The following is a 14101-nucleotide window of genomic DNA, read 5'->3' on the forward strand; positions in this document are numbered from 1 at the left end:
TGTATTTTCATTTTCACAATAAATATCACTATGTTTAACTAAATATAATGTTTGAGTAATAAAGTTATATTTTAAAACTTTATAGATGGAAAGATGTCATTAGGCCCAACCAAACCTTGGGTGGGAAAAGTAGTTGGTGAAACTGAGTCAACTTGATTCTATTTTGAAACCTGGCCTTTTTGTATTTTGCCTATTAAAGGTAAGATTTTGATCAACGACTACTAACTGACACCCCAAACTCAATATTTTATTCACTTGAATTAAAAAACTCATATTCCAACCATTTTCACCTACAAACCTGCCACGTGTTCTACAAACTTCCTTATACAGTGCAAAACAATACCTGTCCATTCTTCATTTCGACCTACCGCTACCGCCATCGGTTTTCGGCCGTTGTTTTCATCGGAGAAACCATATTTTTGCCGTTATATTTAACGGTCAATTCTATAGAGAAACTTACTCTACGGTTTCTCCGATTACAGCCAACGTTGTTGTTCACGTTCCACTTCTAATTAATTTTATTTTACATTCAGTTTATAAAATAAAATTTAAACTGAATGGCGGATGATATTTCAGATACAGTGGTTTATCTTCATGGTGATCTGGATTTAAAAATAATTGAAGCTCGGGAATTGCCAAATATGGATTTGGTCTCAGCGCGACTTACCCGATGCTTCACAGCATTTGACACTTTTCGAAAACCATTCTCTAAAGGTGTAAAACACAAATCTCACCGTACAATAATCACCAGTGATCCATACGTCACCGTTTGCTTGGGCGGCGCTACGGTGGCGCGCACTCGCGTAATTTCAAATTCACAAAGCCCTGTCTGGAACGAGCACTTTAAAATCCCGTTGGCTCACCCGGTGTCTCACATCGAGTTCTACGTGAAAGACAACGACGTGTTTGGCGCTGACTTAATTGGAATCGCAACTGTTCCGGCTCTGAATATCAAATCTGGAGAATCAATAAGTGATTGGTTCCCAATATTAAGTGTATATGGCAAACCGCCAAAGCCTGACTCAGCAGTTCTTATGGAAATGAGATTCACACCATGTGAAGATAACCCATTATACCGTTACGGAATCGCGGCAAATCCTGACCGTTTTGAAGTAAAGAACTGTTATTTCCCGGTACGACAAGGTGGGACAGTTACGCTGTACCAGGACGCGCACGTGCCGAAATCGATGCTACCGGAGATTGAATTGGATAACGGGAATGTCTATAGGCAACAGGGTTGCTGGGAAGATATATGTCACGCGATTTTAGAGGCGCACCATTTGGTTTACATACTGGGTTGGTCAGTTTTTGATAAAGTGAAGCTGGTTAGAGAACCCACGAGGCCATTACCTAATGGTGGAGATTTGAATTTGGGGGATTTGCTCAAGTATAAATCTGAAGAAGGAGTCAGAGTTTTGTTGTTGGTTTGGGATGATAAGACTTCGCATAACAAATTCTTCATTAAAACGGTATGCATGTTTGTTTTTACATATATTTTTACGGTGTGTAATTGACATGTCATTTTGAAACCAGGTTCTTGCTAAAACTGGAAATTTAAGTCAAGAAAATAAAAGAGAAATGTGTTAGTTGAGGTTGGATATTGTGAATCTTAATATATATGAACTGGGTTATGGTGCAGAGAGGAGTAATGCAGACTCATGATGAAGAAACTCGGAAGTTTTTCAAGCACTCTTCTGTTCATTGTGTGCTGTCACCCCGTTATGCTAGCAGTAAGCTTAGCGTTTTCAAGCAACAGGCATGCTTTTTACCGTTTTGTTCTATTTAATGTTGCACCATTTTTGATAATTTTGTTTCTGATTGTAGAACTGCTTTTTATGGCATATACTTGGAGTAGTTTTCCCTGATAAAATAACCTTTATGCAAGCTATTTGAACTATTATCATGTTTGACTCTATTCTCTAACAGAATATTCTTTGCTCAATTTCATGATTGTGAAATATAATCTGAATAAGCCAAGCAAGGATTGTTTTGTGCTGGATGTTATTCCATTTCTTTTGCAACCAGCTTATGTATTCCTTGAACTCTTCAACCTATAATTTTACTGGTTATTCATCACGCTGTTATCTGTCACTTTTATATGTTTATATCTTTCTGTGCCCGTGGTTATGATATTGTTCCATTTTCTGCTTATTCCCCATCCCGCATGTCAAATGAAGAGTACTGTGCTTATGGAATCCATTGGTCAGGGATCCTTTGTAATCATGAATGCACAAGCATGCATTACCTATTTAAAGTACCTATAGAAACTATTACGCAATCTATTTTCTTGTCAACTTATAGACTTTCCTGATTTAATAATTGAAAAGGCTATGTGAGAATGATTTGACTTATGGAATTCATAGGTAATGGATCTTTTGTAATGGTGAATGCACGAGCATGCATAACTTATTTTAAGTATCTATAGAACCTATTAAGCAGTCTATTTTTTTTTTTTTTTGTGTCAAATTATACAATTTCCTGATCTAATAATTGAAAAGTCTATGACAGAATGATTTGTCTTATGGCTTACAGTTTTTGTGTGGCATTTGACTTCAGGTCGTTGGAACCCTCTTCACGCATCATCAGAAATGTGTGATTGTGGATACTCAAGCACCTGGAAATAACCGGAAGATAAATGCTTTTTTAGGTGGACTTGACCTTTGCGATGGACGCTATGATACACCTGAACATCGACTATTTCGGGATCTTGACACAGTATTTCAAAGTGATTATCACAATCCGACATTTTCTGTGAGTACCTTCTTTTTCCTTGGAATTTTGCATTCTGTTTTAAAGTGTACTAATTTTCCAAATTTACCTGGATATAATTTTTGAAGTGCTGAACTGAAAATTTGGAAGGTTCTGCAGCTTTTACTGTCATTGTTATATGGTTCATAAACATTATCCTTCTTCCTGAAAAGACATAAAACAGGAATGCAGGTCAGATTGATAAAAAGGCAAACTTTACAAATCCTTTACTTTTTAGCCTGTATGACTCCTAGTTCCTATGGTCTCCCTGTTAAACACTCTTGGTATTTCTCAGTGGTTGTTAGGTGGGGTTTATTATAGTTTAAATACTAATAGTGTCATCAAGAACTATAGGATGCTTCCTGCAGATCTTAGTATTCTATAGATGACTCTGGTTCTGATGCGTAAGAACCCTGAGAGTTTCAACTAGATTTTAATGATTCTATTCTCGGGCTGGATCTTACCAGATGAAATGTATTCTCACTCTTTTTTCCTTTCTAAGTGTAGGTAGGAACCAAGGGTCCAAGAGAACCATGGCATGATTTGCATTGCAAAATTGAAGGTCCTGCTGCATACGATGTGCTTACTAACTTTGAGCAGCGTTGGAGAAAAGCCACAAAATGGTCAGAATTTGGACAACGGTTCAAAAGGGTAACTCGTTGGCATGATGATGCTCTAATAAAGTTAGAACGCATCTCTTGGATACTTAGTCCTTCTGCATTGATAACTAAGGATGATCCTATATTATGTGTTTCCAAGGAGGAAGATCCTGAAAATTGGCATGTTCAGGTTAATTAATTGGCAGTTCCTGATGCAAAGTTTTGATTATTTTTTAATTGTTTGGTAATATTTTAATCTCTATTGATCTTTCTAAATGTCAGGTTTTTCGATCTATAGATTCTGGATCTGTGAAAGGATTTCCGAAAGATGTTTTTCAAGCTGAAGCTCAGGTTTCTTATTCTTGTTTTTTTCCCCCTTGTGACATAAATACCGAACATAACAAAAAAAATCTATAAATTGACTCATATTTGCACTCTTTTAGTCTGGTGTGTGCTTGTTGTATTTCTCATGTTTTGTGCAATATAAAGTAGTTGGTCTATTGATAACTTTCTCTTTTAATGCAGAATCTTGTTTGTGCCAAAAATTTGGTGATAGACCAGAGCATTCAAAAAGCATATATTCAGGCAATTAGATCTGCACAACACTTTATATATATTGAGAACCAATATTTCCTTGGATCATCATACGGGTGGCCTTCTTACAAAGATGCAGGTTCACTTCCATCTTTCACTTTTCTGCATATTACATTTCTATCCCTAAATTTTCAGCACTGACCTGTCCTTTTATTTTTTTTATGCGCTTTTATGTTTATTTCTGACCAGGGTTTATGTTCAGTTATAGTTTGGCAATTTCTTCTTTCCTATTATTAAATCTTTCTTCTTAAAGTCATTACTGTATTGGTGTTGTTAGATGCTGATAATCTGATCCCAATGGAGTTGGCATTGAAGATTGCTAGTAAGATCAGAGCAAAAGAGAGATTTGCAGTTTATGTTGTCATACCGATGTGGCCCGAGGGTGTCCCTTCTTCTGCCTCCGTCCAAGCAATTCTCTTTTGGCAGGTAATTGGACATGTAATCGTCTCAATCCAAGAGGTCAAGTAGGCAAGTTAAAGCACTGGAAGTTGAGAAAGGAGGTGCTAAATTGGAGTTGTGAACATATTGATTGTATTGAGTTAACTAATCATAAACCATCATATCAAAAGTGGTATTTTAAGTCCTAATGGAAGCAGTTTAATATATAGTTCTGCCTTTTCACAACAGTGACATGCTTAACCCAAAAGCTGGTAACAAAATCGGTTTTGGTGGTCAACAGGACTTATGTTTTGTGGAGGGTGTGTTTTTATACATGACACTGACGTGAAACCATAATTTTTGGTGTTAATTTGCATTTTTGCTTTTGCAGGGACAGACCAGGCAAATGATGTATGGAATCATAGCAAAAGAGTTGAAGTCCATGGATATGGTGGATGCACATCCACAAGACTACCTAAACTTTTACTGTCTTGGTAATCGAGAAGAAATTCCCAAAGAAGGGTCTGATTCAAGTAACCGTACAGCCACCAGTGGAGAGTCGGTAATTATACTACACTGATTTTATTTTATGTTATTTTTACTAAAACTGTTGAAACAATTATCATGCTTTCTTGTTGTCTTCAACATCTGGTAAATTTATGACTGGGAACATTATAATTCTATTACATCATGACAAATTTGAGAAATAAGTACTTCATAATCTATTTTCAGGTTTCAGCCTCACAGAAATTTCAACGCTTCATGATTTATGTGCATGCCAAGGGAATGATTGTTGATGATGAGTATGTAATTTTGGGATCTGCCAATATTAATCAGCGATCTATGGCTGGTTCCAGAGACACTGAGATAGCCATAGGGGCCTATCAACCCCATCACACATGGGGTAAGAAGAAGGAACATCCGCGCGGTCAGGTTTGTACTTCCTCATCATTTGACAAGTTACATCACATAATTAATTGCATGCTTTAGAGTTTTTCGGTTGCTATATACCGTGGGCTGAACCAATCAAATGCAGTTGATTAATTGATTATTTAACGTATGGGAAATTGGGCATGCTTACAAACTTGCCTACTTGAAATAGACTACTGCATTTAATTCTGAATCTGAGAGTAATTGATGGCATCTGCAGATTTATGGATACAGAATGTCACTGTGGGCAGAACACTTGGGGATGGTCGATTGTCGCTTCAGGGAACCAGAAAGTTTGGATTGTGTGAAGTTTGTGAACAAGATTGCCGAAGATAACTGGAAGAGTTTCACGGAAGAGGCTTTTACGCTATTGCAGGGTCACCTTCTCAAATATCCAGTGGAGGTAAATAGCGATGGCAAAGAAAGCCCTTTGCCTGGATTTGAAACATTCCCAGATGTTGGTGGTAAGGTGCTTGGAGCACGTACAAATCTTCCTGATGCACTAACTACATAAACGCCTTTAATTTTCATACTCACAAATCAACTTGACCCAAAAGGTGGGGCAAGGTATATGTGAACATATAGTTCTCTTGTACAATCTAATTTATGATACATTAAAAGGTGATTCACTTCGTAATGTAATTGTACAGTCATCCCACCTCCGTTATGTATATGGAGGGAACGGAATGAAAGAGAGAGCTAACTTGAAATTCAATTTGTAAAAGAGGCAATAAAAGTTGGAAGTACTTCTGAGTTCTGGCAATTGAAGTTCAGGAAATAATGAAACTTGTCATTTAAACTTTTGAGAGGTGATGCTTGCTTCCTTGTAATGAATTTTTAATACTGAAATTGGTCTCATCAAGTTTAGATTTATCCTTTACCCCAAATGCACTCCAACTTATTTCAATATAATTTAATTACGCATAAAAAAAATGGAAGAATTGGGTATAGAGTAAATATTCAGATAATTACAAAGAAATAAAAAGCATAAATTTAATTAATCTACATTGCAAAATACATGAAAATTACAAAAGCATATATTGGTTTGGTGCACCACATACACTGCTCTCGTCCCCCAGGCCCCAAGTCTGATACTCATATAGACTCACTCAATTACCACCAAATTGGAAAAAGAAGAAAAAGATTATGAGATGACCCAAACAAAGTCTTGATTGATGGACACTTAGTTAACGGTCACCTTTCCCACCATTCCAGCTCCCTGGTGAGGGGAACAGTAGAAAGAATATTCTCCTTTCTCAGTCAAAGTAACAGCATAAGTCTCTCCAGGGGCATTGAGGAGGTCCTCGTCAGACATGGAGATTTTTGATGCATCAACACCACTTGGAATCTCGTCCTCATCGAACACAACGTTGTGTGGGAACCCAGCGTTGTTCTTGAACACAATCTTTTCTCCAGGGCTAATAGAGAAAGAGCTTGGAACAAAAGCCAATGACCCATCATCACCACCAAGTAAAATCTCAATGGCCATGGCATTGCTAGCAAGCATTGCACTAGCAGCTGTGGCTGCAACAGCAACACCAAAATCTTTGAGTGAGGCCTTCACACTCATCCTAGGAACAGGAGAGGCAGAAACCTTGACACTGGAACTCACTCTGGCTGTAGATGCACCGGCTTTAAGGCCAGTGAATGATGGGATAGCAACTGCTGCGGAGGTGACAGTGGCCATTGTTGATAGTTAATTTTATCTTCTTTGTGGGTTGTGTTAAAGAGCTATGAGTTGAGGGAATCAAAAGAGGAAGAGAGTGAGGTTGGTTCTTATTAAGGTGACTCGATTGCCAAGTTCTTTTTGTGTGGTTTATATTTGAGGATGAACATGTTTAGATAAATGGATGACAAAGTGGGCGCGTACAGACATGGGTAATCCACTGAGAATCAATCTCATTGGCTAGGTTGGATACTATCTGTTGACGTGGCATCAACGTGGTGATGTGAGGTAGAGAATGGGAATATATAAGAAGTAGCGAATTGGAGAGGAAGAGGATAAGTTTTGCCTGGAATTTGCGGGTCGAATTTGGCTTCATTTACAAACTAATCACTACTTCAAATGATGGATTGTATTTCCGGGCCAGAAGTTTGATTGATTTGATCAAATGATCAAATGGTAGATGTTGCCCCAATTTTGTACCATTAGATTAACCCCACGTGGATGCCATCGCTTTAAGGGGCTAATAAAATGGTATAAACTAGGTTACCTTACCGGGCTTACCCCCACAACATACATATTCCTTAATGGAATTCCCCTCCTTATGTGTTCAGTTTGGGCAAAGATATTTCCCACGTATTGAGGTTATAAAATGAGACAAAGGTTAGTTTTGAATATGGACAGCCCCAATAAGATATCATGCATTATTTAATAAACCAAATATGTGGTACAAATGATGTTGATGCAATAGATATTTTACCAAGACGGCCGGCCCCTAATCACATATGTGACACAGGTTGCTCAGGTGCAATGGTGGTTATTAGATTTCATGTTCGAGGCCAACATTTCGTACGTTAATGAATTGGATATGGAACCTTTTCAATCAAACATCAAAATCTATTAAACCTAGTTTAAACTTTCAAAACCTCAGCAATGTTTGAGTAATCACACGCAGAACTGTCGAAGGTTGCAATGGACAAATACTAAAGAGGTCATCTCGTAGCACTCTCTACATTACAGGAACATGGGCCAACTTGAAAGCTTGGTGTAACTAAAGGAATTCGATCACACAAACTCCATTCGGAATTGGAAAAAGAAGACTGATGGCCCAATATGATACACGAAGATTAACATCTCTTGAATTCTAGTCTAATTACTATCAAGATTTTTAAGGCTGGAGAAAGGTATCTTGTGATCTTATCAACCACATTAGTAATAACATAATTTTCTTTGAAGTAACTGTTCTGTAAATTTAATCAACCACATGATATAAATAAATGCACTCACATGTTGTATGAATTCAATTAAAGATTATTCTGCCTCTCTCATTATTATGGAAAACCAATAGGATTTTGTGACTAGCAATAACATTTTTAATTTAATCTGGTCAGATACCAGTTATGTCCTATGTATGCTCCATTCCATCATTCATGTGAGCACCTCAAATAAAACATCATCAGTCACTAAACAAAGCCAAAAACTATGAATTGCCTATCAGCCCATCCCTACACATTTCCTAGAGTCATTCATACAGAACAATGCCAACCTATTCCGAAAAGTGTAAAGCCAAGGCAATAAAACTAAAAACAATCACTTCTTGCCTAAATTAAAAATGAATAGCAGTTACACCCTTACGACCCAATAAAGCCATTTACTCTGTCGTTTGCAGTTAACTAAGTTATCTAAGCAACCTAAAAAGAATGCAGACAGTTTATTTAATGTAAATAGCTTCCTCAGTAGCAGAAAGACAAAATAAGTAAATAAATAAATAACATGAATAATTGTAGAAAATTAGAAATATAACAATAAGAATCTACTTGTCTTCTATACACAAAAATTCCATTGCAATGAAATTAAGGAAATGGTTCATGGGATTTACATTTTTGTTTTATAATTTTTCACAGATAAAAACCTTTGTGGGTAATTTGGATTAAAAACTCTACATGGAGCTCTTTTTCTTCTACAAACCTAAACAGCTTCAAGATTTTTGGTTATATTAATAAAACTATAACCAAACTAGTATTGTGGGAATATTCAGTACTAATTAAACTTAGAAAAATACATGAAAATGGCAATACTTGGCACTGATTTAACTTAGTCAAAACAATATATGAAAGTGGGACAACTGAATACTGATTTAACATACCACAATACATGAAAGTGGTATTGATTTAACCAATCACACATGGAAGTCTCTTAGTTAACACAGCATACCACAGAGAAACCAACATGTTAACTAAATCAAAGCTAAGTTCCCAGATAAAAACAAAAATGCAAACATATTCTTTAAACCAACCAACATATCCCGCTCTCTAGCTTAGTTCATCAACAACCACCAGAGAGAATAATATGCTACCAATAAAGCCACAAGAAGAAAAGCACTCACACCAAAAGTCATAGCTTTTCATAAATACTATCACAAAATTTTGCCCTTCTTAAAGCCATTCCAATATCTAACCAAAAAATTAATCCTAACCTTGAGTGAAGAGTAGCCAAACCAAAGCAATAACAAATATTGGGAGCATTTCATATCTGCAAAGCATGCAATATATTGCTATAGAAATCCCTATCAATATTAAGGTTCCATGTTTTTCCAATATATCATAAAGATCCACTACATAAATGTACCAGCTTTAAATGAATCCAATAGCTTATTTAATTACACTAACCCATCTAAAATAGTAATTATGTACACATCATCTAAATAAACATCACAGTTTAACAGAAGGAATGTACAGTATACAAGCCATTATTTCACCTCTTTACATAGGAAACACATCGTTACTATCTTCGTCGTCCATATCAAACAACTTGAAGCCACCCAAATCCCATTTGGGATCTCTATAATTGAAACTTGGACTCACATAACACTTCATCTCATGAAACAGATTCAAATTATCCACCAACTTATGAAACACATTGCAGCCACAGCACTGCAAAAACCATGAATCAAATCAATTCACATAAGACAACCCTAACAATTAAACATAAATTTTTTTTCATCAATTTCGTAAATTACCTGAACAAAAACGGTGCCGTCAGTATAAGCATGAGGATTGATAGCGCGAGTAGTTCTCTGGCCACAAACATTGCAAGTGAAAGCAACGCGCATGCGCCTACGTGGTGATTTTGTGAAGAGAGACCAGGGGAATGTTGAGACCTTCTCTGTACTGGATCCGTCCTCAGCTCCAGCTGGCACGGATGGACCTTCCATACCTGAACCTGTTGTCCATCCTCTCACTGATGCTGCACTAAGAACTAATCCCATCGCATCATCCTGATTCCATCAAACATAACGCAATTACCATTTTTCCACCCAAAAAAATCAATTCAGAATCTGATCAGTAAATTATGTTGTGAAGTTTTACCTTTGAGAGTGTTTGGTTGCTGAAAAGAGGGACGATGCTGGTCTCATCGGAGTTCGATTGGAGATCGTAGTCTTTACCGTTCTCTGTGTCAACAGAAAGACTTATATTAGGAAAGAAAAAGGAAAAAAGAAGAATGAAATGATAAAATGGAAAAAGATTGAGAGGATCTTACTTTTGGAAGGAGATTGGAATCGGAGAAGCCTAGTTGGTGAGTTTTTGGTAGTCTTGATGGAGAAGACAGAGAGAGGAGAAGAAGATGAGGAAACGATTGAAGCAGAGGAGCTTAGAGTTTCCATGGCGATGGAGCGCAAAAACAGAGACGTGACTGTCGTTGCAACCTATCTGTTGAGCTTGATCACAAATTCAGGCAAGCAGTCTAACGGCTTCTCAATTCTCATAAATCCCACTAGTTTAGTCACGGCCCATCGAGGAAACTGGGTTGGACCAAATGTAGGCTAATATGAGCTGGGCCTAATCACTATTTCTATCAGAAATTCAGAATATTCAATTTTGTTCACATTAATGTGTTTTTTTTTTTTTTTTTTAATTAGGTGTTTGGTCAATTTGCATGCATCTTAAAGGGTCAAGCCAGAGTCTATCGAACAGCCTACAAGTCTAATATATCAGGTAATATAAGATTTAACCTAAGGTTTTGTCATGTGCTAAATGATTCATATTAATGGTACTATATTTCAAATAACTAAATTTGGGCAAATTAAGAGTAAGAAGCAGAGTTAAAAAGATAGTCTTTATGACCTAAAATTAATTGGTACATTGCTTCGATATACATGACAGTAATAATTGGTCAAGTAACAAAACAAAAACTAAATTACATTTTCTCGAGTAAGCCACCATTAAGCATAGCATAGAATAACATAACCATGAAATGGCTTAGGTTGGATTACGGTACGCAAGATGAGTCAAAATGGAAGCCGTGTTAAACCCGTTGAAACTGGAGCCAGCAGCAGCCGTATAAGCACCCATATTCGGAAACACAAGCCAGTCGTTCACCTGAAGTTCAGGTAACTGGTAACCGGTCAATACTGTATCTAGAGCATCGCATGTTGGTCCAAACACCGTGGAGTTGTAGGTCCTCAATCCCTTGCACGTGGGGTTTGCACGATTCGACGTGCAAGCAAGGGGCGTGCACGTGACAGTTGCATGATCATACAGAATGCAATTCATAGAATCGTAAATCCCGTCGTTAATCCAATACTCCCTTAGTTCATCCCGAACACGCTTCCCTATTACGTTTGTGGCCAACGTGAAAGCTGACTCCGCAAAAAATCGACCAGGCTCGGATATGACACTCAATCCCGGTTCGTTTGGGAAATAAGTTTGAAGAGCAGATTTCACCACTGAAGCTGCTTCATCAAATTTCGGGTCAGCCGTAAAACCGCCACCAATATTTAGTACATTCATTTTGGGCACACCAAGCCTAGTTGCTGTTTCGAAAACCGTTTTAGCCGCCGCTATGGCTCCATGATACGCGCGAGAGTGTGTGTCTCCGCTTCCTATATGAAACGAAACACCGGTGACACTGAGTCCCGCAGCTAGAGCGGCTTGGAGTAGTGGCGCAATTTCATCGGGAAGTGCACCGTATTTCGGGCCCAGTGGACACCTTGCTCCACCGTCCTCTGGCGCTTTGATCCTTAATAGTAAATCACATTTCGGATGCCATTTCCGGATCTTCTGAATTTCGTCTCTCGAATCAAAAGTTGTTAAATTAACGCCGACACTTGCTGCGTACTTAATATGAGACTCTGGTTTACACGGGTTTGCATAAACGATCCGGTCCGGTTTCAACCCCAGTGCTAAAACGGCTTCAATCTCTGCCCGGCTCGCGCAGTCAAAGTTTGCCCCGAGAGCCGCAAGTGCACCCAGAAGAGCAGGCTCAGGGTTACATTTGACGGCGTAAAATGGACGAACAGTAGGAAGGCTGCGGGTCCATTTGTCAAAGAGCGAAACGACAACTCCTAAATCGAGTACGTAAAAGGGTTCTTTCAGTTCTTGTTTTTTGAACATAATTGACTGCATAAATTCAGTCAACCCATCTTTTCTGAATGCCGTGGCTCTCCTTCCCCTCACTCCTGGTGCACACAATACGGTTTGAAGGCTGATCGGGCTTGATCCCATGGACGAATAAAATGAAAATTTAAGAGATTAGGGTTTGTAGAAGTTTCAGATTTGCGGAAGTTATGTTGTATGTTTCTAACTTATATACAGAGACAAGAGTGATAATAAAGGTTAAGATGCCACCGGCACCAGAAGTTGGTGGATTAAAAAGAGAAAGGCGGTCTATAATTGAGTTACTTTCTTGAGCCCAAGAGAATCGGCACAAAGATTAAACCCTACTAATACAAATTAATTATCATTAATTAATTTAATTTTGGTAAAAAAAAAAGGGTATTTACGTCATTGCAGATTGGTATAGAATTAATACTAGTTGTTTGATTTGATGAAGTAGAGATTTCGGTTGATCATGTTCTTGTGGAGCAGAATATCTCATGCCATGGGATGTTCGAATGATTCCCAGCGCGGCAATTACGCGTACTGGGCGAATGGAATGAGCCTAGGTGTAAAAATCCTGATGAGTAATGCTATATTTATACTATTTTGTAGACATCATAATGTGGCATATGCTATAACCACACAAATTCTATTATAATATTAAAAATTCAAAATAATTAAAATTTTGTGTGGTTATGACATATACCACATCATGATGTAATGAAAATTGTATAAAAAAGTGATGTAAGTGTAGCATTACTCAATCCTGATTCTCTATCTTTTGAGATGCATCAAAACTTGATACCCTTTTACTAATCAGAGATTAAATTATGCTATAAATCTTTTATTATAAACTAAAAAGTATTACCTAACTACCCAGCGAGCCAGGATTATTTTGTTGACAAAAGACAAAAGAAGATTGTATTGGCATTGCCAAATAAGACTTCCCTTCCTTGAACGTCACTTTGAACCATGTGTTTAATGAACTTGCCCTATGTTTGAAATTGGCCAACAAGTAATTCAAACATAGAGCAATCTAAACGATGGGCGTATTGGATTTCTTTACGTAAGAAATGTAATGAAAATAAAAATAAGAGAAGGGAGTTGAACGCTGTATTCTTCGTATTCTAAAACGGTGGCGTCGACGGCTGGGAAGGCTTTTATTGGGCCAATACCATATAGGCCTTGCTGTTGTAGACTAAATCCTTGTTTCAACAATTTTGACAAAATGGCTTGCAATGCGTTACATGCATCAACTTTCAAGAATTGGTCTAAACCTGCTTTCTCTCATTCAATATTCTGAAATTTTAATTTGATGGTTGTCCAAGACGTTGAAAAAGTACAGAAAGTTAGAAAATTCCCTAGTTGCGGGCTAACATTAATTATGTTTTGGTTTGATAAAACTGGATAAATACATAATCTAATGAAATATTCTGATGAGTTTATGTGATTATTTCAAAATTTATTTAAAATATTTCATTTTGAATAATATGAGTTGAGACAAGTGTGGGTTTGGACTTGTAATGATCTTTTAGAATTTATTAGACCTTAATGGGAGGGCCCAATACATTGACATAAATTGGTTAAATCTCTTTTCCAAAACACAATTGAATGCTGAACCCTATTTGAAAGTCATCATTCTGGAGCATTCCTGGAAAGAAAGATTGACCACTACTTGCAAGGAATTCAAGGAATTTGAAGCTATGATAGAATCAAGTTTTTCTAATCTTTAATCTTTGAATACAATATTCTATATCAATATGTAGATATTGGGTTGATTGTTAGAATTGTATTAGAATTCCTATAGAGAA

The 14101-nt window shown here is 37.2% G+C and overlaps 4 protein-coding genes across 4 annotated transcripts; 1 reads left to right on the top strand and 3 right to left on the bottom strand.

Moving 5' to 3' along the window:
* The first annotated feature begins 306 nt into the window (after positions 1-306).
* LOC116123912 (phospholipase D delta-like) lies at positions 307-6060 on the top strand. Its single transcript, XM_031409648.1, has 10 exons — positions 307-1469; positions 1640-1756; positions 2557-2751; positions 3256-3537; positions 3630-3698; positions 3873-4020; positions 4219-4367; positions 4711-4881; positions 5052-5252; positions 5470-6060. Exons 1-10 carry the CDS (start codon positions 558-560, stop codon positions 5761-5763), a joined length of 2538 nt encoding a protein of 845 aa, XP_031265508.1. The 5' UTR covers positions 307-557; the 3' UTR covers positions 5764-6060.
* Positions 6061-6217: 157 nt separating this feature from the next.
* Positions 6218-7052, bottom strand: LOC116123897 (plastocyanin). Its single transcript, XM_031409638.1, has one exon. It carries the CDS (start codon positions 6934-6936, stop codon positions 6433-6435), a length of 504 nt encoding a protein of 167 aa, XP_031265498.1. The 5' UTR covers positions 6937-7052; the 3' UTR covers positions 6218-6432.
* Positions 7053-9467: 2415 nt separating this feature from the next.
* On the bottom strand, positions 9468-10613 carry LOC116123909. Its single transcript, XM_031409647.1, has 4 exons — positions 10453-10613; positions 10281-10363; positions 9932-10189; positions 9468-9845 (listed from the first exon to the last, which is right to left on the bottom strand). Exons 1-4 carry the CDS (start codon positions 10574-10576, stop codon positions 9675-9677), a joined length of 636 nt encoding a protein of 211 aa, XP_031265507.1. The 5' UTR covers positions 10577-10613; the 3' UTR covers positions 9468-9674.
* Positions 10614-11171: 558 nt separating this feature from the next.
* Positions 11172-12416, bottom strand: LOC116123840 (ornithine decarboxylase-like). The gene has a single exon (XM_031409573.1). It carries the CDS (start codon positions 12414-12416, stop codon positions 11172-11174), a length of 1245 nt encoding a protein of 414 aa, XP_031265433.1.
* Between the last annotated feature and the right edge of the window lie 1685 nt (positions 12417-14101).

This window comes from Pistacia vera, unplaced genomic scaffold (assembly GCF_008641045.1).
Source record: "Pistacia vera cultivar Batoury unplaced genomic scaffold, PisVer_v2 Contig146, whole genome shotgun sequence".
In the NCBI taxonomy this organism is placed as follows: Eukaryota; Viridiplantae; Streptophyta; class Magnoliopsida; order Sapindales; family Anacardiaceae; genus Pistacia; species Pistacia vera.

Excerpts from the sequence above, each read along its gene's own strand:
- LOC116123912 (XM_031409648.1), top strand. The coding sequence starts at position 558 with ATGGCGGATGATATTTCAGATACAGTGGTTTATCTTCATGGTGATCTG. Across the intron at positions 2,752-3,255 it reads ATCACAATCCGACATTTTCT|GTAGGAACCAAGGGTCCAAG; the intron begins GTGAGTACCTTC and ends TTCTAAGTGTAG. Across the intron at positions 3,699-3,872 it reads TTTTTCAAGCTGAAGCTCAG|AATCTTGTTTGTGCCAAAAA; the intron begins GTTTCTTATTCT and ends CTTTTAATGCAG.
- LOC116123909 (XM_031409647.1), bottom strand. The coding sequence starts at position 10,576 with ATGGAAACTCTAAGCTCCTCTGCTTCAATCGTTTCCTCATCTTCTTCT. Across the intron at positions 10,364-10,452 it reads ATTCCAATCTCCTTCCAAAA|AGAACGGTAAAGACTACGAT; the intron begins GTAAGATCCTCT and ends CTGTTGACACAG. Across the intron at positions 9,846-9,931 it reads ACGGCACCGTTTTTGTTCAG|TGCTGTGGCTGCAATGTGTT; the intron begins GTAATTTACGAA and ends TGGTTTTTGCAG.
- LOC116123897 (XM_031409638.1), bottom strand. The coding sequence starts at position 6,936 with ATGGCCACTGTCACCTCCGCAGCAGTTGCTATCCCATCATTCACTGGC.
- LOC116123840 (XM_031409573.1), bottom strand. The coding sequence starts at position 12,416 with ATGGGATCAAGCCCGATCAGCCTTCAAACCGTATTGTGTGCACCAGGA.